Below are 24437 nucleotides of genomic sequence, written 5' to 3' on the forward strand. Positions count from 1 at the left end.
AAAAAAAAAGAAAGAGAGAGAGAGGGAGATGATACAAACGAAGCTAAACCACTAAGCAAACACAGCGAGCTGGGAACACAGAAACAACACAGACACCGCTCCATAAACCAGCGCAGAGACCACACTCCCAGGCAAACCCACAATGCACTCGCCACGCATCGCTACAAACCCGCAAGCAAACAGAGAAACAAAGACAGCGAGAGCCGCGCCGGGATGCGAAGGCACGGCCGGGCAGGGCGGGCAGCGATCATGCACATGGGCTCGGGGAGACGCGAGCGGACGCACAGGCAGCAGCATTACCCTGAGCTCAGCTCCTTCTCTCCCGCAATAGGCACCGCGCACCATACGGCTCTATTCCCTCTGGCATTGCGAGGGCTCCCCTGCCACTGAGCTCAGCCCATAAACCACTCCCAAACCCCAGCAGAGGCTTCTGTTTTTTGTTCGGGCCAATGAGAAAAGTATAGCTCACTCTTCCTTCCTCCCAGGAGCAGCGCCGGCTGGTTGAAATCCCTGAGCCTGAAACCGAATACCACAGACCCATGAGCCAACTGCAAGTGCCAGCGCGGGGAAAGGCGCGGGCCTGGCTCCTCATCCCCGCGCGGGAGAGACGCTCCCGGCCGTGGGAGGAGGGCGGCCCCGGCAGCATCCCGGCACCGCGGGGCCCCTTCTGCCGGGCCTGGGAGCGGGAGCTGGAAGGAGACGGCAGGAACAAAAGCTACCTCGGGGCGCCTCGGCCCGCACCGACAGCGCTCCCACACTGGGGCCCTGCAACTGGAAGCCACAAATTGCTCCGCAAGACAAAAGAAACCATTGTCACCCGGGAGGCACCGGCCCGGCTGCCGCCCCCACCCCCGGCTCACCGGGGAGAGACCCGGCCCCGCCGCTGCCGGGAGGGCCAGGCTGCTCCTCAGGGATGAACCCGGCTTCTCTGCGATGAGCCCCGGCTGCTCCCGCGGGGAGGAGCCCCAGCATCTCCTCGGGGATGAACCCGGCTTCTCCTCTGGGATGCACCCCAGCGGGGATGAGCCCCAGCATCTCCTCGGGGATGAGCCCCGGCTGCCCACCCGGGGATGAGCCCCAGCATCTCCTTCAGCGATGAGACCCCGGGCTCACCCGTCAGGGATGAAGAACCTCGGCTTCCCCCTCACAGAGGCCCCCCAAGCACCCACCCGCGGCCGCCGGGCCGGCCCTGCCCGTGGAAGGCCCCTCGGACCCGTGCCGTGCCCTCCTGGGCAGCGATACCCAGCGCTCCCAGCCCGGGGGAGAACAACCCCCTCCGCCCCACACCGCGATCACCACACCCCGTGCGCGCACCGGGCACTTCAAACGCACATGAAAGGCCCAGCCCCTGCCCCGAGGGGGTTACGATCCGACCAGTCACACAGAAACAACACCCGAGATAAGAGAAGTTTGTTTTCTGCCATGCACCGAGGAGTTTGTGAAGCGACTGCAAATCACACAGAGAGACCACACCGGGGCCGAAGCACGTGACAACACTTCCCTCGTCCCGCCCTTGCCCGGTCCCAGCCCAGGTGGAACACCAAGAGTGAGTGGGGTGGGCTCACAGGGCCAGACTGACCTCCAGCCCCCAGATTTTGGCACTGACAACCCGGGTAGATGGTCAGCAGCACGGTGCCCAGCTACCCTCCATGCCAGGCTGTGAAGTGTGTTAGTGAGAGCTGGAAGGTTGTTGGAACCTGTGAAGTTTAAGAATGAAGAGGCCTCCTTTTTTTTTTTTTTTTTTTGATTGGAAGTTTAAATTTCTGAGGAGGCATCCACCACCACAGGGAAATGAACCAAGCTGCCCATGTGCCCCCGGAACAGCACTGTGGTGTCTGTGAGGGCAGGACTCACTCTCCATCCTGTGGCACAGCTGTTCAGATCCAGGGTCACCAGAAACTCACAAACAGACACTGATGCTTATTTGTGTTACACGTGTGATGCTGCAAGTCCTCCAGTGTCTACACAAAGGAGGATTTGATACTAATGCAATGATGTGAACGCATCACATTTTATATATTTTGCGAGCTTGGAAAGTCTTAATCAGAACTCAAGACTTGTTGGTCTGATTTTCTGCACTGAATTGTACTCATAGAGCAGTTTTGTATCAAAAGCAGTTCACAAATGACATAAAAAGTGCACACCAGTCTCTCACATGCATAAACCAGAGTGTTGGGGGACCTGTGAGCTCCCTGGATTCAAATGGCAATCGCCGTCTCCAGAGGCACACCCTCAGCTTCTAATTAGACCACAGCTCAGCAGAGCATTTTAGCATCTGTTTAAATCCATCCCTGCTCAGTAAAGGAATTAATAGAAAGGAATGGGTGGCTGAATAACAGCCTGGGAGAGGGAAAATAGGGCTGAGGACATGCTAACTGAGCAGCAGCATCCTTTTGAGAACAGGTAGATGTTTCACACAAGATACCCCATCCTCAGTTGAAGGACAGCAGCAATATAAAGACCTATTATAAAAGTGCTTAGAAATTTCAAGTAATAATAAGAATTTTGAAGGCAAAAAGCGTGTTGTAGTGACAAAAGCTTTCACTTTCATTCATTCCCTGGCACAAACATCAGGTTCTTAGAAGTGCCTGTTACTGTTTTTACAGCCATCAAGTCCTGTGCTGTAGCTATTTTCACTGCCACTGTATTGCAAATAATCTTGCAAGGCTACAAACACAAAACCTAACAAAGAGGATAATAATTTCAGCAGGGCTATTTCTTTTGATAAACGAAAAATCAAATTAGTACTTTTTTTTTTTTTTGGGGTGGGTTCGGGTTCAGCTGTATCCAGATTGCTTCAGTTCTGGGTGAATTTAAACAGAAGACTAAATCTGACCTTGTTTTGAGCTACCTGAGAATGGTTATTGTGCTATACAAGCTTCTGCACCTAAAAGCTGATGTTACAACAGCACTGCCTTTTCCTGCTGCCTCGGCTCCTGGTTACACGGCATGTTCCCACTCTCATCCAGAGTCCCGTGTCTGCAAGGCTTTTCTCAGCAACTTGCACCCCAGAATGTGAGAGAGGGGAGGAAGGAACAGGTTTCCTTGGCAGCAGTGAGCTGCTCGCTCTGCTCACCCGGTGTCACCTGGCGGAGTGATCCCACTTCTATGTTGTTTTCACACTTCTGCACTGCCCTTCTGTTGGCATAAGCATTTATGCAGCCATGTGGTGGTTTGGGTGGCCTGAAAACTAACCAATTTTTGTGTATTTCTGAGCCAGTTTTCAGCCAGAGCAGTTCCCAGTCCAGTTTGCTCTGCAGCTGCACGACGTGTTTTAGCAACGAGGATGGGACGGTGTGGGCAGGGGACTGTTATTCTATGGGCAGTGCCAGCTTACACCAGTTTGAAGTTTGCCACACTCCCGCCTCAGCAAGCCACCCCCCTTTCATTTCTCACGTTGCCTTACTGCTTGTGAGGTAGCGCTTGGAAAGTTTTTTTGACATAAACCGCTTTTCCACTTAATTCAGGCTCCTGCGAGGTAAGCAGGCACTTACCTACAGACAGAAAAATAACCTCGTTACCCAGAGGGTTTTTTTTTTTTGAAAGTTAATGGTGCAGGTCCAAGTGGAAGGCAGGGCGGTCTCCAGCGCACACAGGGCTCCTGGTAACCGAGGCAGCGCAGCAGATGGAGCGTTCTCTAACTTCACTCCCAGCACGGAACTCAACGTGCAGGAGCCAAGACAGACATTTGTGTCTGGTAGTGCCATCTGTGTCTGCGAAACCGCAGCGCTCTCGCTGGAGTGCTTTGTGTTTGTAGGGAACACGTTAATGGTGGGGATGGCACGCTGCGAACTCGCGGCATTGTGGGAATGCGGAGAGCAAGAGCGAAATGGAACCATCCCATTCCCGAGCAACAACACTCATTAATAAAGCATAAGGATACTGACAGTTCACATAAAAGGATGGGCAGCGTGGAACAAGTGGCAGCTCCACAACTGAACGTCATCTCCATAATAAGGGCTTATATCCTGCGGGCACTCACTCACAGCAATAGCTGGGACCAGTATCTCTACAGGAAAGGGCCAATCTGAATTCCCAAAGATGGAGAAAGCTGATATTGAGGAGTTCACCTTTAAACTGGACAAGTTTATGTAAGAGAAATCTCTTGAGAGTCATCAAGCACACAGAAACCACGTCCACCTCAGGACGGCCCCTGCCTGACCTGTGGACAGTGGAAGCTCAGAAGATAATTTTTAGGGGTGACATCATTTTATGCTCACACTGTTCTTACACTCCTGCCAGGGCATCAGTGCCAGCACCCAAGAGCAGACAGGTTACTGAGAGCCACAGATCTTTGTCCTGATGTGGTACAGCTTCTGTCGTGCTCCCAGACTATCACTGTTTGTTACTGGTTTTATCTTTGTGGCTTCTTCAGACAGATGAGGGGTTTGTGCCAACAGTGCTGTAAATCATCCTTCTCTAGTCTTAATGTGAGATGGTGCTCACTAGCAACATCCTCATCACTCCAGCTGCATCACCCTCGCCTTTAACACTCACGCCTGGTAACTCCTTTTCCCACATCAAACTCTATTGTCGCATTTCAAGCGCTCACAACCCTTCACTGTTTAGCTTCCCTGTACCTATCACATCTACCAGTTTATCAAACTGTCAACCTCCACCTTCCCTTTGCCAGTGACAGCAGCCTCAGTGGCTCCGTGTCTGCTTCTTCATCAGGCACCTCCTTCCTCTCTCCCAGGCCACCCTCCTTCCACACACGGGAAAAACTCCACATCAGAATCTGTTGAATTGCTACATCTCTAAAATCTCTTTGAAACCTACCATCTGGCATTTCACGATGCAAGCAGTGAACTGCAAGCACATACTCTGCTTTTTCTGCTAAATTCTGTTAGTCGTGTTGCTACCTTATCCTTTAAACCACTTCTGCCTTGCTTTGTTTACTTGCTCCACGTTTTCCAGCATCCGGAGTGTGCAAAACCACAACAATTCTCTAGGAAGGGGATTATTTTCTTTACTTCTTACCTTGTACAATCCATGAGTCCTGAAGCCCTGAATCACGATTCAGTTTCTTAGCCCTAGCAGATTATAAATACAGTTATTTAGCTGACTAGCCACTTGGGAAGCAAGTGCTGCTCTGCCACTGGTTTATTGTGTGACCTCAGGTAAGTCACTGAGGACATTTCCAAATGCACACTCCGATCCATATCCAGTCACCCTAACAAGCAGTTTGATCCTTTCGAAATAATGGAGTATCTTTAGCTTCCAGTGAAATCAGTGGTGCTGAGCATTGGACCAGGCACTGGACCATCTGGTAGGAGGAGGCTTCCCACAATGTCTTCTGTTATGGAGACCTTTACCTTCCAGAATGTTTATTTTCAGAGAACAGGACTAAATGCTGTGTATCACTTGCTGACTGCACACTCCTCTGTATCTGTTAGTACCAGTGTATTTTGCAGTTTGGAAAGAGTCCTGAGCAATTTTCAGAACACCAGAGGTCGGTTCAACAGCAGAGCCTGGGATGCTGCCAGGCTTTGTCTGGCCAATAGAAAATGCCTCTAAACCAGAAACAGCAGTGAAGGGCTCCCAGGATTACCTGCTGTTCATCAGCCATACAGGTCATTACATCATTAACAGGAACCCCTGTCTCAGCTGCACTAACTCCTATGAAGTTTACAGTGCACATTTTGAGGCCCCCAAATAATTCCTTTTTTCAATCATCATGCGAAAAGTTTCAAGAAAGACACTCAAACAGAAGAAAGAGTGAGGTGAGGTTATGCTTGCCCAAAAGCTGGAACTGAGATAGGCAGAATCAGGACACACTGCTCATTTTGGGTCTCAAACACGCCCTGAGTGGGTCCTCTGAAATGAGACACAGCCTGTGCAGTCAGTCCAATATTTGATCTTGCTGTTGAAAAAAATCAACAGAAAAGTAAACTGTCATGAAAGGCAGTGGCAGAGTTTCTGGGGAGTCACACACCTGATTGAAAACAGTCTTCAAGTTCATTTCATAAAACATCTCTCAGCTAATAACTTCTCAGCCATTAGTGGCTTAGGACCTGGGAAGGATCTGAGCCCAGCCTACAGGAGGACTCTGACTTCACTGTGTGACATCTCTGCATCCTATGAAGTGATTTCTTTGGGCAGCACTTTCAGAGGATTCACTATTTAAGGTCAGTCTGCCATTTTCAAAACTGAGTTGCTCAAAACTGAACAACAAAAATGACTTTTCAAAGAGATTTGGTTAAAGACTGTAAAAGGAATTAATCAAGGCAGTCACAGGCAGAGATTTTTGAAGACTTAAACAGACTTACTTTTTCACTTTGGGGTATTTCATCTCTGAAATAGCATTGGTAGCATCCGTCTGGCTCTCCTTCAAATGCTGTGGCCACATATTATCCACCCAGTCGACCAAGTCCACCTGAAAGCCCACCAGAATCAGCTGTTAGTTACTGAACATGTAGTAGGACATACTCCTGCTGGCTAAAACTCCTGCCATGACAGCAGCAGATGCTCACAGACAGGGAGAGCCTTGCTGTTAAGCAGAAGCCTCGTGCACCCAACTTGCTTCATCACCACAACTCAGCCCTTTGCAACCCAGAGGAAGGAGAGATTTGCAGTCAATTTACCTGGGTGCAAATTCTGTCCCACTCTCCTCTTCTGTCTGTATGCAAATGCATTTTTGTAGCCAATAGCCTAGGAATTGCATTTATAAACTTTAAAATGCAAATATAAAAGAGATTATAGTATCCCACCACCTTACATTTCAAGGAACATTAACACCATTGTTCTGGCCAAATTCTGGTTTGAGTAATTATATGATCTCCTACTGTGGATTCCTTCATCCTTCTGCTGGGGTATAAAATTGACCCAAAGAAGTTTTTGTTCAAGAAGTTTTTGTTCAAAAGCCAAACTTTTATAGAGTGTGGGCAGGAGAAAACAGTGGAGCCAAGCAATTGGAAACATCCTGCAAGATGAGGAAGAGCTGGAAAGCGAATGTAGCTCAGGGCCACGGAAGCACAGCTGGGTGGGAGCACAGACAGCGATGTGTCCATCACAGCCGCAGCAAGGACAAGCCTGTGACTCACTCCTCGCTCTGTTTGTGATGGAGCCGGTGCTACATATCTGTAACACTCCCTGCTGGTTATGCAAGTGGGTCACATGTGCCAGGTTTCAAAACAGGGGAAAACACCAGGCGCCTTGGGAAGCCCTTGGCAGGCTGCAGTGCTGTGCTCAGCCACAGCGTGGCTCAGAAACGCCTCGTGTGGGACTGAACCTCCAGTCTGGGGTCAGAGAGGACTCAAGACCTGTCCTAGGCCTTGGTGACAGAGCTGTCCCCTGACTGTGTGCAGCAAGACCAGAGAGATCCAATTCAGCCATTTAGCCTCCTGACTGCTAATTTTGTTTGAAGGCCTACCCAAAAATGTTATTTGTGTGAGTCAACTCAAGTGTTCCTATTCCCTGAGGATTTTCACAATAGGGCAATTAACACATGTAATTCCTGCACTCTGGGGCTGAGCCCTTTCCCTCCTCTTGCACCAGGGACTGCTGATAACACAAGGTACTTTGAGGAGTAAGATCATGCAGCCAGGGAAACAGGCCCCATTCCATGAATATCACAATTGTATGTGAAAACAAAACTGATGGTTACTGCCCTGATTCTGAAATAATTCCCACATCTGGATATCGCAGCCCAGAGTTTACACAACAGGGAACCTGAATCAAGTGTTTCTGCCTCAAGTGGGCTCAAAGAGCTGTGCAGAATTCAAGAGAACCACTTAGACAAATATAGCATTCAACTAGGAGCTGACTTTCTGTGCTGGACTTCCCCAACACCCTGTCTTCTCATCCCATGGGAATGAACAACAGCAAAAATCAGAATAAACATCTAAATATGTGTTTAATATTCGATCTGTGATCTGTGTGTAAAAAAATACAAAAGGTAAGAATTATTTTGACAAATCAGCAGTTAGAGCTGCCATCTATTTTTGATCTGTTCAGGCAGAAGTATGTTGTTTATACTGTGTGCATAGGCAAGAGAGGTCCCCAGCAAAAAAAGCTGCTGTTGTAACTAGAAAAGGACTTTCAAATCAGGAGAAAAGTGTCTGAAAATAAAACATCGTAGGGCACCCAGCAGTGTTGTGCTTTGAGGGGTCCCTCTGTTCCCTGATCAGCCAGAACTGATGCCCAGACTCTCTGCTGAGTGTCCTGACAGACACCTGGAAACCCCCAGTGCCATTTCCTCCATCCCTGTGTGTCACTGAGTTGATGCTCTACCCTTCACCTACACATGGCTACATTTCAGTGATAAATGAAACCATCTTTACCAGTAAGGGCACAGTTTCACTGCCAGCGACTCTATTGGGAATAAAATCACAGGAGTCTTCCACCTTTAAAAACTATGGACAAATCTACCCCCTTACTTTACTGCCAATTCTGACAGAGCAGTGATTATGCTGATTTAATTATGTCTGGATTTCTGCATTTCATACTGGTGTTTTCAACTTTTTCCCTTTGGAGCTCCCTGAACATTTCTTAGTTAGTAGAAGGGTTCATAAATAATGAATTCAAGCTTCCTGATAGTTTAAGCTTCCTTAAAGAGGAGGAAAAACAATAGATAGGTACTTAATTTTGGATGGAATTTCCCCTAAATACCTTGAGAGGAACTGTGTATCTGTGCAAATTGCATGATTAATAGCTCATCAGGTACCTAATTCCAGTAAATTAAGTTCCACTGTCAAGGAGCCCAGCTTTCTACTTGGCTAAAAACGAGCTCCTGACACTAAAGGGACAGGAGTTCCAGGCACTTCACATCACCTTGGTGATGAAATAAACCACTCCACGGCTTATTTCTGGGAAGAAGCTGAAAGCAGTCCCCACCACAGAGCATCCCTTACCACGTTGGGGCGCTTGACAATGTTCTCCAGCTTGGTGTGACTGAACTCCAGGCTGATGACGTTGTAGAGCTTCTCCCGCTGGGCCTCGGGGGTTTCGTAGTACCTCACAAACTGGGACATGCTCATCTCAACCCCCCTCTGCGTGTTCACATCCATCACATCCACGATCCTGCGGCTTCCTGCGAACACAGAGGAGCCTCAAAACAGCTGCCTGGGCTTTGTTTTTATAGATATGCATCTATACACACCCACATATATGTATATTTTATATATATGTATATTTTATATATATGTATATTTTTATATATATATATGTGTATAATTTTTCAATAACTGCAGGGAAACTGGTATTAGAGCATGAGAGACCAGTATGAGCCCCTGCACAGGTCCTGAGCAAGCACATCGAGCAAGGAACTAACTTGGAAGTGGACTTTTCACCCAGAGTGACACCGAACAGGTCACCTGGTGTCCCTTTGCTTCTCCGAGATGGAGAGAGCAGTTTGCTCCTTTACACGAATTGACATGAGCAGAAGTACATTAAAAATTATGAAGAAGTGATATAATATGGTAGCAGGGGGCAGGCAAGACAAATAGCTCTCCAAATCATACTGCAATTTTCTAAATATCCATATGTCTCTCAAGATGCTTTTACTCATGTACCAAAATTATCTATAAAGAGCAAACTGCCTTGCATCACTGGATACTGTAAATTGCTGAACACCTTATACAGATTGCTGAATATTCCCAGTTCCAGGCACCACCAGTGGAGATGAAAGCACTAAATGCCACAGAGGAGTGAGCCCCCACTTTGGATGTCTCAACAAAAACTACAGGACATACTTTCAGCTCCTCAAGTGGCAGACATACAAGTCTCATTAGCACCAGAATGTTGAACAGCAGTTTTAGTCGAGCCTTCAGCTTTACACAGATTAATCCACAATCTTCTCTTCGGCCAACTGGAAGGTTTCACCTCTCCCAGCAATTTCATCATCCTAATTAGCAGTTCATTTGCGTGTGAGCGGACGGGAGCCCATGAGAGACATGTCTCATTTCCAGGAGAGAAGGATTCCAGCAAACAAATCTGCAACGTTTCCAAAAAATCACTCCAAACCCATTTTCACCGCCCAAGAAATGACTCGAAATAAATTGCATTAAAACAAAATGGAGGCTGATAGGCACCATCAGAGGGAATTATTAATAATTACAGCACCTGGCCTATCGTGGGCTTGGGAGCAGTATTTCAGCAAGAGTGATAGCCTGGATTGCCTTGCTCCTCTAAAACCCTCCTTAGCCCCTGCTAGCAGTGACAGTGACAGATGTGATAATGGTTCTGCAGAGGAACTCGAGACCATAAAGCTCTGAAATCAAAGATAAAAATGTATACAGTGCAAATCTGCAATAGTCCCTCCAGCCCATCAAACTCCTCACTCCAAGGCCAGGGAACAGGATTCCATCCTCAGGCTGGGCTCTGTAGGGACTGTACGGAGTGTTGCCACCTTGAGGCAGGATGGGGAGAGTTTAGTTATCTGTCAAAAAGCGCACGAATCTTTAAAATCGGCATTGGCACATCTGAAACAGCATCTGTGAAATCTGGTTTTGGGTTGGGTGGTTTTTTGGTTGGTTGGCTGGTTGATTTGGTTTGGGTTTGTTGTTTCTTTAAGGGTTAACTTTACTCTCTAAGGGAATGGTCTTGTTTTCAACTCCACAGGTGAGCAACTGGGGTGAAGTCCTGCTGAACATCCCCTGAATAAAAGCCATCCTGATCTCTGCTTCCAGAGCCTGGGGATCAAAGGAATGGCTCCAGCCCAGAGGGGTTAAGGACACAGATACTGAAAAATTGAATTTGAAGGGCTGTGTGGCAGAGCCTGGGATCTGCCATATTATAGTCTAGGTTTGATCTCAGCTTTGCAGGAAGCGACCTTGTGCAGCCTCTCAATTATCCTTTCCAAGAGAAAAATCAGCAGTTACCTGATGAATTAAGAGTATGAGGCCCAGTTCAATAGCAGGTTTGTTAAATGTACACGATTATCAATTACAGGCAGAAGAGCTTAAGATTTGAATTGACAGTCTCTTGACTTCCAAATTAAAGAGTAATTTGAGGGGATGTTTTTCTCTTAAGCCACAGTGCTGTCAAACAAGCCCATACATAACGATTCCTGCAGTACTGCTCACAAAATTTGAGATGTATAATTACAGGTTCACAGCCTGGTGTTCACTGCCCACTGCAGAGCAGCTCTGGCTTCCTGCCAGCTTTATCTCTTTTGGCCTGAAAAGACTCAGCTCTTTCTTCTGTCCCCTGTTCCTGGGACAAGGTTAAAAAATATCACCCAGAGCAAGGGAAAGAAGCACACAGAAGCTCCAAAAAGTGGTGGCAGGCTGAGAGATATGAGGTCAGGCTGGATTTCTGAACAGCTCCAATGCACATTTTACCATTTTTCTTTAACAGTTCCTAGGTATCCTCTCAGCCTGTCCCTCTGAGAAGGGACCCCACTCAGTGAGGCCTGGTGCAGCCCTGCAGGTCCCAGCAGGATCTCAGTGTCCCTGGCAGCCTCTTGCCCTGGTACCAATCCTATCCCTGACTTCAGCTGCACATGGATTAAAAGGCACGTGTATCCCTCGCTGGCAGAGAGCACCTCCTACTGCTGACCATGTGCACCCTGCATCACCTCACCCTTGGCCTTCCCTGCATGTTTTTCCCAAGTAACTCAGGGTGAGTTCCAATGTAATCCCATAGTATGGGATTAAGAGGCAAGGCTTCCTCTCTGGCAGAGGATGTGACTCAGAGGCAAAGTGGTGATGCTGGGGTTCACTGGAAGGGATTTTAGAGCCTAAAGAAACATCTTCCTCTACAGCTGCTTGCTCATGGGGCACAAGATTCCCAAAGGATCACAAAGACAGTAACTAAGAAACAAGCTAGTGCCATCTTTGACAAGGGGAACAGACAACAGCAAGGAGGAGAGGGAAGAATCAGCTGCAGGGATGTAAGATCCAGGAAAGTTAAATCCACCAGGAAGAGCTATAGAAGAGCTGTGGTTCACTTAAAACCTTAAAAACATATCAAGTTACTCCAGCCCATGTATTAGTAAAATCCACATTAAAGGGGAGAATAGCATCTATAGTATCTGTTCCCTTTATTTGGAGGCCTAGTGACCAAGATGCTGTGAAGATCCTAATAGACTGAACTGTACAACATTCCTATATGCTGCAATATCATTATTTTTTTACACAGAAATGAACCCCTGGGGGGGAAACAACTTGTGCAGAGTCCCTGCCTGCCACTGCCCATCCTGGCCAAGTTGGTTTGGTACAGAGATTTGCTCCTTTCTGTTCTGAGCTTCTTGGTAAAAATACTTCAAGAACAACATTGAGGCAGAGACAGAACTCTGCTTCATGAATGCAGGTTACACAGGCACCTTCCCTGCACCAGCAAACACTTCCACAAATCACAGTTGCCCATCCCACCCCAGAGACTCCAGGAGTGTTGGGCTCCAGCTCCCAAGTCATTCAGCAAAGCTCTCGTTGATCTCCCCTGCAGAGTTTGCACCCACACTCTCCTTCACCTCTCGAATATTGTAACAATTTGCCAGAGAGGGATCAGTGAGTGGGAAATGCTGGGACATTCATTGTGTCCTCTGGGGCGCAACAGCTGCCACTTCCCGTTTCTAGCCAGGTGAAGCGCTGCCTTCCCCTGCCCTGACCTCAAACAGCTCCAGGTTATCCGAGCTGCCAGACCGGCCCATCCTTGCCCTGAGGTGGATTTAGCAGGGATATTAGGAGCAGTGGAAGCAAAGCAAACACGAACCACGCAGTGGAATATGAGAAATGCACAGAAGGTGTGAATCAGAGCTGCAAATGACACCAGTGTTTTCTAGGCTGTGGTCTCTCCTCCAGCACAGCACCGGCAGGAAAAGGTGCAACTCCCCCACGGCAGAGGAAAGAGGAAATGTCCTCTCTGTAAGAATGATTACCAAGCCTGTCCATTAAGAGGATAAAACTACCTTGGGGAATTATTTTAACCCTTTGTGACTGAACTGAGGTCTGTGCTCAAGGTAAAATATAGCATCAACAACCAGAAACCAACCCCAAATGCCAAGGGAACTGCTCCTTTCTAATCTTTATGCTTCTTACTAGGAAAAAAAATTCCTTGGTTTATAAAGCAGGATTTTTGGCAGAGCCTCAGAAAATCTGCTTGCTTCACTAGTGGGTTAATTGTACCTAAAGACTAAAGCTTTGACTTGCATCCCAGTTAATCCCCCCGGAGCTCCCGGAGATGGAAAGCCTGTGTTCTCCTGCTACCCACGGGGGACTATTATGATATCCCCTGCTAACTGGGAGGGATGTGAATCCAAGCAGAAAGTCCTTGCTCAAGTGGAGCTGTTCCCGACATTCCCTGCATTTCAGAGCCAGGGTAAGAACAACTTAAGAGACACATCCCGATCCCATCGCTCCCAGTGCCACCAGAGGGCACAGAAGAACAAAGGGAAAGGAGCCCAGCTCGGACATCGCTCACAGCTCTCCCCACACCTCACCCAGCACAGCCTGGTCCACCAGGAAAACAAGGATTCCCAAGGCATCCCCCCCTGCTCTGCAGTGCTCTGAGCCTTTCCTCCTTTCCCCCTCGGCCAGGTCTTTCCAGCAGGAGCCTTCTCAGGGGGGTCAGAGAATCTCCTCCTTATGGAGATGGGAAACTACCGGTACCTTCCCCTCTGCAGCTTCATCGCTTGGTATAAAGCTGCCAAATTGCAATAACCCATGTTAGGAGTTGTTAATAAAAATGAAATAATTTCATGTTTAAAACGTTTTTGGTGTCTTTGTATTCTACACTATCAAGACCATCTTTGCATCCTAAGAATCCTACAGGAATTAAACGATTTTGTCAAGTGACCTGTTAATCTGGCAATGGCTGAGTTCTTAATTTGCCCAAACACAAGCACAAAGGAGCATCGATCGGATCAGTGCAATCCATTCTCCTTTTATTTTTAGGAGAGTGCCTCTGGCACCACCACACCCCACAAGGAAAGGCCAGTTTAGTTTTTTATGGCCTCACTGACACTGCACTTTCAAGCCATACTTGCCTGTTTCTGCCCCACCAGCAACATCAAACGGTGGGAAGAAGAGCTTGGCTGTGCCTGGGGCACCTGGAAAGGGGGACAGAGCCCAGCTCCAGGGATGGAGCACTCCTCCCCATGCAGGGGAGGTCTGGGGAGATGCCTGAGATGATTCCAAAGTTCCCAGGTCCAAAACATGCTGATATTATTATATATTTTTAGGTAAAAGCCCTGAACTTGAAGGTCATTTTGGACTAAGGCAAATTATAACACTAAAGCATAACAACTACCATAAAATATTTAGGATTTTGGGTGCTATTCCTCCAGAATAAGACAGCTCGTTTCCAGTTATTGCACAAGAACAGTTATTCTAAAATATCTGTTCTGCTTAATTTTCCCATATGGACAATTCATCTTTAAATCCACCTGTAGACAGAGGCTCTGAGAGGCCCCGTGACCACATAACACATCAGTTCAATCTCACTTTCATGTTCTGACATCACGGAAACAACGTTCTTTTGAGAGACTGTATTTCTATTGTAACGTTCCTTCAGAGGGGGTTTATTGCTGTTGATATCCGGACATGAACATGACTGTTTTTAGCAAAACTGTCCCAGTTTAACTAAGACTGTTTTATAGAGTTTGACTGTGCAAAGGACAAACTTAAAGAGAGCTCAAACAGGAAGCTGAGCTCTAAAAATAGAACTGGTTCTACTTCCAAAATGGCAAGTCAGCGGACGTGCTAAACATAGGCAAGCGAGTGTTATAATATTTCATTTTTACTTCTAAGAGCAAAAAAAAAAAAAAAAAAAAAAAAAAAAAAAAAAAAAAAAAAAAAAAAAAAAAAAAAAAAAAAAAAAAAAAAAAAAAAAAGGCATAAAGAGGGAGCATCAAACACCTTTATTGCACAGAAGCCCTAATCATGGCTCAAGACTCACTCACCAGGCACTTCTGATGCACAGAGCCCCAGTGGAAACTCGTGATGGAGATGGAAGGTTAGACTGGTTAGTGCTGAGAGCTAAACATTAAAGAAATGTAAAAATAATAAATATATATATATATTCCTCCCCCTCTCTGCGAGGGAGGATGAGTTTTCTGCCAGTTCAACTTTCTGAACCACCTCATTGCCAGCACAAAGGCAGGGGATGGGAGAGCAATGCCAGAAGTGGGGAGAGAAGGAAGAGAAGGAGCAGGACACCAGTTCAGACTTGCTTAATTGCTATGGCAAAAAAAGCAAGTTGTTGGATGCAACGGGCAGCACAGGGCACAGAGACACCATCCCTGGGCACGTGAAGGGCAGCAACAGCAAAAACCAAATGCCAGTTTAGATGACAAAAAGATGATCTGGCACCAGAACCCAGAATTGGAATTAGAGGGAGAAGTTTCTATTTCCAGTCTCTCAGGAACACTGGGTAAGTTTTAACCTCTGTCTGCCCCAGGTCCTGGTTTCATGATACAAACTGTTCACCAATAGTCAAGAAACCGATGAGGCTTAAATAATGTTTTTAAGCAAGGTCAGCTCCCTGCCTCTTCCCAGCACAGTTCCACAAACTTCAGGGGAAGGATGTGCAGCAGCACCAGCGCTATGGGAAATCCCACCGTGACACCAACCACAGCCACAGCCCCCTCCTGCCACCACAAACTGGAGCTTTTCTTCTTACACAATCAGCTATTTAGGAGGCACAAACTCGGTGAGTGTTAAAAGAAGCAACATCTTCGGAAAGTCTGCAACACAGCACGTTGTTAGACAAGAGATTTACACTTTAAGGTGCACTGGCTGCTCCACCTTAACACTGCTGGATGCCAGTGTCCCAAAGGCTTCCTCCAGAGCTGCTACAAACAGCCTCAATTTTCAACAAATTAGGCAGAGCCCTCAGACTCAGGAGGAAAATTAGTAATGGAACCTTCACTTGAAAAAAAAATCCATTCAGAAACCCCGAAGTCTAGTCACTAATTTTAATTCTGCCCAGGAGAGAACACAGTGCAGCTTTGTAATTCTCCCGAGCCCTGAGCAAAGGTGGAGCAGGTCAGACATGACATTACCTTGTCTGACTGACAGACAGGACTACTGGTGTCCCACAAAGAAGGGACAGATCCCACAATAACCAAAAAACCCACCTGTCAAGTCCTACCGGTCCTGCTTAGAGCAGAGTGTGTTCACCTCTCTATCTTTACTGGTTGGTGGTCAGCAGGAGTATCCTATCCTAACAGCACTTGCTCAAGTCTGGAAGGATTTATCTGTACTTCCTCACAAGCTGCTATGGGATTAGGGGGTAAAATGAGTTCTGTACAGCAGAGCAGCCTCATCAAAGAGAGAGGGAGACAGGAAAACAGGAGAGGTCGCTCAAGGGAAAAGAAAGGAAGAAAGGACAAAAGACAAAAGGATGAGCCAATAAATCTTCAGTGCTGTACTTGGGAAAGAGGAACCTGCTGGACAGAACTGCAATCTATCACTTCTATAAATCAGCATATTTTATTTTATTTTATTTTTCAGATGTTTCCTCTTTGTAGTGCTCAAATTTGAAAATCAATGCAGCAGCTAGAAGCCTGGTCAGCTCACACCAACGGTACACATGAACTCCTCTGCTGACAGACCATTGGTTTGACTCCATCTGACCTTACAGGCACTGGGAAATTATCGTTTTCAGTGGTAATATTTGTCTGCTGATTTTAGTCGAGGTCTGACTTAGCAGATTTCCTGATTCAGAGCATGAAACACGTTGACAGTCCCAGCAGCAAGACTGTGAGGACATTTGGAACTTGATTTTAAAAACAAAGTGTTTTTTAAAAAATAGTGGGAGTTTTTAAAACAAGTTTTAGTCACAAAACAACATGATGGAGGAACAATCTATTGTTATGGACTGGATCTCAGACACGTGTTGCTGTAACATCTGAGACAAATCACTGGGCCCTGACATAAGCTGCTTTCTGACTCTTCACTTTTCCCCCTGAAAAAGTCTGTAGGCAGGTACATAACTCAGCTCCCTTAAAGCACAGGTTTTGGGTTTGTATCCTCAGATCAGTGGGAATAGCAGTGACATGCAATTATTTCACAGTTCCTTGTGAGGAACATCCAAGTTCAGCCTCCTCCTGCAAGGAGTCACCCTTATCTCCTGCCTTCCAAGTGCTCCTGGATCCCCTGCTCCTCTCAGCTCTTGGAGAGATGAATCTCCTGTGGATCTGAGTCCCTTCAGGAATTTAGGGGGTGACCTGCAGGGTCCAGAGACTGAGATACCCTCAGTCTGAATCCTCACAGCCTGAAGAATGTGTTCACAAGTTGTTCCTTATGAAACCACACAGACATTGGCCTTCCCAAGCACGAGAACAATGAGGATGTTTCATTAATTCAGTTCTGGTTAATATTCCAACAGTCCCATTTACACAGAAATGAAAAAAGCAGAACCCAGAGAGCAAAAGCAGAACCCAAAAAGCAGGCCAGGCACAGGTCACACCGTGGGGCACAAAACCCCCATGAGAAATAAGCAAAAATCTTACAAGGAACGGAAATATTTCATCCAAGTGCCTCCCCTCCCATGAGACTCCTCTCCCCTAGAAGAGCCTGGTCCACTGTGTCTTGAAAAAATGCATTATTTGGGCACTAGGAACAGAGCACAGCCCTCACTGCTTCCTCCTTATCCATCCACACAAGGCTCCTGGAGACACAGCAGCTTAATGACTCCTGACTCAGCTCTTCTGCTCTTCCCAACGTGGCACTGCCATTCACAGGACAAATCCCCACACCGGGGGAGGACCATACATCTTAATCACGACTTACATGCAAGTCTGGGGGCAGACTTTTGCACTTCCTTTGAGCAGCCACTTTAATTTTGGGAAGTGCTCCTTACAACAGAGGCTCTCTAATGAGCTCCCTCCTAACTCCTCTCCTTCTCCAATTTCACAACTTCCTTGAAACAAATGGAGCGTTGCTCTATAGAAAAAGCCACACTGGGTCCCTATTCAGCAGAAATGATGGAAAGTTTTCTGAGCTGCAGTGTGTGGCTGCTTTGTCCTTCTTTTGTATCTACATGGCTAATTTTCTTTCACAGGATGGAGAACTGTACATTGATTAAGACAAAATTTCCCCTACTTGCCCACAGACCACACTATGAGCCTCTCGACTTGCTTTGTAGTTGGATGTGAATTCAACCATGATACAATTTTCAGAACAGATCAATTTGAGAGGGGCAGCAAACACGCAGGAGGAATGAACCAAAAAAAAAAAAAATCACTAGAAAGCAGCTACTCAGGGACACTTCCCTGCTTTGCTTTCAGAGTTTTTGAGTAGCTACTAACAAAAAGCTGAGCATTTGCACAGCCAGCTCGGGGACCATTGTGCTGGCACACCAGAAGAAATGTATGCTAATGCCAAAGGAGTGTTTTACACGCTCTCTGCCCTCCCTCCTGCCTTTACCCATCTGACCTGCAGTCACCACCACCACGACTTGCTCTTCCTTGGAGACACCACTTATGACTCTTGATTCAGTACTGAATGAAATTTATACATCTGTATATATGTGTACATCTATAAATGTGTGTACAGCTTTTAACAGATATAAGAACCACATTTTATAAACCCAGACTAATCATTACCTACAAACTTTGCATCTCTTTCCATTCCCCTTTCAGTATCACCCACTTGCAGAAGCATGGTTTAGGGTTTCTGTGCATTTCTGTGGAGTGCCTGGCACTTTTATTCTCATTTTAGCTGGAATTCCTGGGCACTACAGCAGTGTATGTATTTAACAGAACAAAAATGGCTGGATGAAAGATGCAGAGCCCCACACAGCTTATGGCTGTTAGGTACCCTTGATGGGCAGTAATCCTTTCTGTCCCAGCTGAATTTAAATTATTTACACCAGCCTTACATTAACCAGGCAGGGAACTTGTTCCTCCCCACTGCAGTCCTTGCACAGAAGAGGCCACAGCTCACCACATTCCCTACATCATTTACACTTTACAGGAAAACTGGAAACTGAGACTCCCCAAATTCTGTCTGTAGCACCTGGGCAGATCATTTCTCCTGTCAGCCTGGTTTCCATATGGGAAAAGAAGGTCACACTATTTACTGTGCACTGTTACACTGTGCAATTGCCGCTGCTCCTGGAACGAGCAAAATGTTGTGACACCAAACTTCACAAAGCTTCCTAAGGGCTATCCCCTGTGAAAAAACCTGAGCAGCCAGGGAAATACTCATCTGCAGCTCTGATTTCACCCACTGCAGTTAAAGGAAGTTCAGCTGTTCACTTCAGTGCACTATGATGAAGTCCTTAATCGCTTATTCACTTAGTGAATAAACCATGAGCAGATGTGTAAGAGCACACACAGCATCTCCCCCACAACTTGTCAGCAGCACGAGGGAAGGCTGACCTGCACTTGCAGGGCCAACCCCCACTATTTATGGGACTTTTCCCTTGAAAATGTCTGGGATTTAATGATGTAATTTATTCTATTATCTTTCTCCACTGACACCGTGATTATAAACTCAGAGCTGAGGCACAGACCTTCACACGTACTTCTTTAAACACTCAATTTGCAACTGAAATTTCTGGCTCAGCTCCTGCTCTTGTGGTGTTCCTAACGAGAAGGCAAACCCCAGCAATAATCGGGTATCTCCTCAGCTACTCCCACCAAAGAAAGCAACAGGATATGTAAAGCCTGGGTTTTCCTTTCACCCTTTGTCTTGGAGATCAAAGCCTGCTGCCAGGTCTTTAAAGAGTTGACAGAATCTCAGAAATCAAATATTGAAATGATCTATCAGGTCCCATCTTGTGCATCATCTTCTTGGGCCAGATGAAGTTGCTCTCTGCAACAGTTACTGGAGCTTGGTGGTGTTTGCTTTTTACTGCCATACCTCAATGCACACATTTTAGCACAATTAAAAGCTTTGCTGCTTTCAGCTTTACTCGGATTCTTTGTACAAGGAACACCAAAGCCTTTCAACACAGTTTGTGAACACAGCAACTAAATGAAGGGAACCAATCACTTCGTACTCATGTAAGCATCATGGCCCAGTCCAGTCCGCAGCATCAGATTATAATGGCAAATTCCATGACAGATGATACATTCCTCACTGCTCCTGCACTTATTTTTTGAATTCTATAAATAAACCCTTAGTGAGTTGGTTAAATAAAATCAATCAGTGAGTTGATGTCAGTTGTTCGACCACCCCATGAATAGTCTAAGTCCTGTACTTGCACTGTTCCCACTGATACAATGCCTGGCTGGGCACGGTGAATTCCATAGGACAATGCTGCTGATCCTACAGAAGTGACCGCTGTGGTCACAACTTTAACCTCTTCAGCTCAGGGATCACAATAACCCAAAGTCTCTTTTCTTTCTTACAATCCTCAGCATGTTTGAAATCTCCCCTTTTGCCACTGGCTGGGGTTGCAAGTTCCACTGTGTGGGGATGTCCAATAAATACCTACCCTGGCACACAAAGCTACACCAGCCCAGAGAGGGAGGAGGTGAAGCACATCACAGACCCAGCAGCACCACTTCGACTTGTTTAGTGGATTATTTAGTTTATTTGGGTATGAGTGCAAAAACTGGTCAATGGCCACAGACTGGCAGCCTGTTGCAAGCAAACTGAAGAGAGGTCAGCTAAAAGTTAAAAATAAAAGCAAATACATCCAGACTGGCCGTTACTGTTTAGAGAGAGAAACTGGTTGTGCAGGGACTGCGCTGGGCAGACTGTGACGACCCAGGGAGACAAAGGCAGTGCAGAGCAGTCACAGGCACTGCAGATGCCACAAAAAGCAGATATGCTTCTAAATTCAATCAGTGCCAACCCAAGCAAACTACTAAAAAAAACCCCCCAAACATAAAAAAAGTAATCAAAGAAAGAGAAAGGAGCTCAGACTGCCAGACTGAGGCACACATCCACATGTGCTCCCTCTTTCTCTCTCCTTTACATGGTTCACGGCTCCCAAAACTACTCAGTGTAGTACTACCACCACATCTTCAGGTTGTGTGATGTCCATGAAGGATAATACGAAGACAAAAATCAAACAAATGACAAAATGGAAGCTTTGGCTTTCTGACATCAAAGACTGAAGCGAATGATTGCATTTGGTCCTTGAGTTCAGGAGTGGCAAAGGCTGGAGATGATGCACAGGGACCATGGGAGCCCTGGCTGTCAGCAGCCTGCTGAGCAAGGCAGTCACTTTTCTCCCTTGCCCTGGGCAAGTCACTTCACTTGTTCTGCAGAGCAGTGGGCACAAAACATTCACCCAGGTACGACACCCCTGCAGAAATAACACCAAACTAGACGTGGCAGACGTTTAAGGACACTTTAAGATGGCCAAAGACCCTCAATCAAATTTTAAATCAGCTTATGAAGAGATGACAGTGACACTCTGCCCTTCAGAGCTGGCAGTCAAATCTACCTTACACAAGGAAATTACAAAGCTTAAGAGTTATTAAATTACAACCGAGCTTTACTTCTTTCAAGAGTTGTCTCAAGTTCCTAAGCAGGCCAGGAATTCCTCTCCACTTCTCCATTAGTATTCTTGGCTCACAGCCATTTCCAGAGATCAGACTATTTCCAACTGCTGAAATTAATGCGTTGTCTCAGGTTTTAAAGAGCATCCAGGATATCGCTGGAGTGGAGGTGGGAGTCTGGTTATAACCATTATCCCAACTGTGCAGTTTAAAGGGATGGCTCTAAAGCTGCTGTAGGGAAGAGTGTTCCACACACACATGGGTGCACAGTCAGGCACACTGAGGTGCAATCAGAAACAGGGGGTCATGAACATCACCACACTAAATTACAGCTGGTAGCTGCATTTTTTAAACAAGGAAAATAAAAAAAAAAATCCATAAAGCAATGGCAACGTTTCTTTGGGAGTCTGACAAAGCACTAAAAAAAAGACATCTAAGCTCAAGTAAACACAAACAACGATCAAAAACCATCTCTTTTTTGGCTCCTTATTATTGCCACAGACCAGAGTTTTCAAAGGGAGATTCAAAAGCTTGTTGTTATTTCCCTGTGACTTACAGGTGCTCCACTCTGGAGGTGGTACAACAGTCACATTAGACATAGAAAGTAAGATTTCACAGACCAAAGGCTCAGTAACCTCCTGTGGAATTTATGTGCTTTGCAAAAACCCAGCATCATGTCTTTAAAGTGTTCTGTAACTAATGTGTTTCCCCTGATTCAGAGGAGAAGAGAGAACAAATGATAGGCTTAAATAGCACCAGCACACTACAATGATGAGCACTTAAAAACCCAACAAGTTTCCAGAGAACACAACATTTTTCAAGCCATGTTCTCTCTCTGTCGACTCCCACGCACGATCAGATGCGGAGAGTTATGATCATTCCATTTCACATTCCCAAACATCCTTCCCTCCCAGGTTCAGCAAGGGACTGAATAAGTTTTGAAAATACCACATGTCAGAAACACAAACCTGGATGTTCAGGATATCTGAGGGGTCTGCTAAAAAAGGGCAGGGACGATGACAAATTAACATCTCCAGCAAGAGGGGATCTTAATAAAACAAGACTTTTCATCTGCTTTATTTGAGCATTAGATTGTCAGTGTGACATATGTGTTAACTTAAAACCAGAAAAAAATTATCAGCAATGATATGCAAGAGAAAAATTGCTCTCTGGTGTTTCCTGAGGTCATTAGTAGATAATTTAGAAACCTGGCCTGGGGACAGGAACTGCCCCCATGTGCTCTCACTGTCAGTGGGTCTGTTCCATCCAGCACAAATTCCACAGCCACAAAAACGGTTTGCCATAAAACCTGCGATTTTTCAGTAGAACCTACAGCCCATTTCCCAAACATTTTAGATCTTCTGAATCACAGTTTCCACCTGTGGTGCCAAAAGTCATCAACGGTATTACAAAAAGAGAGCAGGTGACAATGTTCTTGAGCAGGTCACGGGCTCAGTACAATGACTCCAAAGGGAGTTTGCCCAAACATGATAAAAAAAGCCCCACGATGTGGTGTCTGGCCAATAGCACATGCAGGGATTGCTGGTCCAGCTGTGAGGAACTGCACACTTTCACATTAAACTCAATCTCCAGGTTAATTACAAATGTTATTTCTGCTCCATTGTTTCATAAAGGTGATTTTATTTATAAATATCCTCCTGCTTTGCTCACCATGTACACAGGAATCTCCACCCCCTAATACTTCAAAGGACATCAATCTTGAGGAAATGCAACTCCCACACTTTGACTGTTATACAGGAAAAACAATGTTGTTATGCAACACTACGCTGTTCCAAAACATCTCAGCGTCAGACCCTCAGCTTCAGAGACAGAAATGGAGTTTATCAGCCATGGAACAAATTCACAGAAAACTGTAAATGGGTCCAGCTGATTACAAGGTTTCTGCACGAGGCTCCTCTGCAGCAAAGAGAGAGATTCTGTACCTACAAATGTCACAGGCAGGTATTTAGGAAATCCACGACATTTAGGACTTCAAATACTTGGACTGACCAAGAGAAATGTTACCAAATATCACTTCCCACACCACTTCCCCAGCATCTTCTGCCAGAGGTTCGGGGCTTTTTTCCTGAATTTATAAATGGTCATAAATTAAACAACATTGCTGAGTTCTGTTTGTGAAGGAAGGTTATCAGAGATAACCTCTTCTCTCACTGATAACCTCAAGCGAGCAGAAATGAGGCACAAGTTCCTCTCCTTTGTTTTTCTTAGCTACATCTTTTCCAGACCTGATGTTCCTATTGATCATTAAACTCAAAGCATAATTTTTTAAAAAACTGGTCTTTCAGAATGCAGCATTTGAGCTAATTTGAAAGATTAATTCGTGCCACAACACAGGTAAATAAACCCAGTAAATTCTAACTAACAGGAATGCAGTTAAAATCTTCATGACTGCAGCCAACACAACCAACACCCAGCTTGTTCCATGGACAGCAGGATCACTGTTCAGCAACAATTTCAGATAACAATAAATAACACACCCATCTGCAATTAAAGCAGATTTCAAAGAAACACACAGTATAATCTCCTACTCAAAATGTAGCTTTTCTTGGAGTTAAAAAACATTTACTTTGCAAAGATTGCTAGGAAACATTTGATGATGACAGTCACCACTTCTCTGGTTTGTGTCTTATCAAAAGCCAGGCAGTTTGCAAGGCTTTGTGCTCAGCCTCTCTCTTCACAACCTTCCCTCAAAGCCCTGACCTGGCCTGACACTGATAAATACCGTGGGGAGAGCACAGGCAAGAGGTGACACAGCTCCAATCTCACCTTTCACAAACAGATGCTCTACAACAGATTAAGAAAAAAAAAAAAAAAAAGGAACTCGATCAATAGAGCTGCTGCTTTCCAGGATCACAAAAGTGTGTGTAGAACACCTGTTAAGGGCAAAAGCATTCCCTCCCTTCCAAATGGCCAATTATCCAGCATAAGATCGGAGTCTGGTCAGCACAACGACTAATTAGGGTTCTCCCAGCCTTTTTAATTTACAAATTGCTTCTCCATTGCCTTCTCCCAGATTCTGAGAGTTACCACAAATGTCTACAAACACAACTGGACAAGTATTTCAAAGCAATTC

At 45.9% G+C, this 24437-nt stretch overlaps 1 protein-coding gene across 6 annotated transcripts in view; it reads right to left on the reverse strand.

Annotated features, from left to right (window-relative positions):
• Positions 1–24437, reverse strand: part of KDM2B (lysine demethylase 2B) — a 110886-nt gene that overhangs the window by 75934 nt on the left and 10515 nt on the right. For 5 of the 6 annotated variants that reach the window (XM_027878550.1, XM_027878544.1, XM_027878547.1 and 2 more), the window contains exons 5-6: positions 8853–9031; positions 6270–6376 (exon numbers count right to left, since the gene is read on the reverse strand). In XM_027878550.1, coding sequence (XP_027734351.1) covers positions 6270–6376; positions 8853–9031 — 286 coding nt within the window. Of the gene's footprint in view, positions 1–300; positions 559–6269; positions 6377–8852; positions 9032–24437 lie in introns of those variants that run through there. The other variant, XM_027878548.1, reaches the window with a different exon arrangement.

Source organism: Empidonax traillii, unplaced genomic scaffold, assembly GCF_003031625.1.
Source record: "Empidonax traillii isolate 1590-97213 ecotype Southwest subspecies unplaced genomic scaffold, ASM303162v1 scaffold43:size1863611, whole genome shotgun sequence".
Classification (NCBI taxonomy): domain Eukaryota; kingdom Metazoa; phylum Chordata; class Aves; order Passeriformes; family Tyrannidae; genus Empidonax; species Empidonax traillii.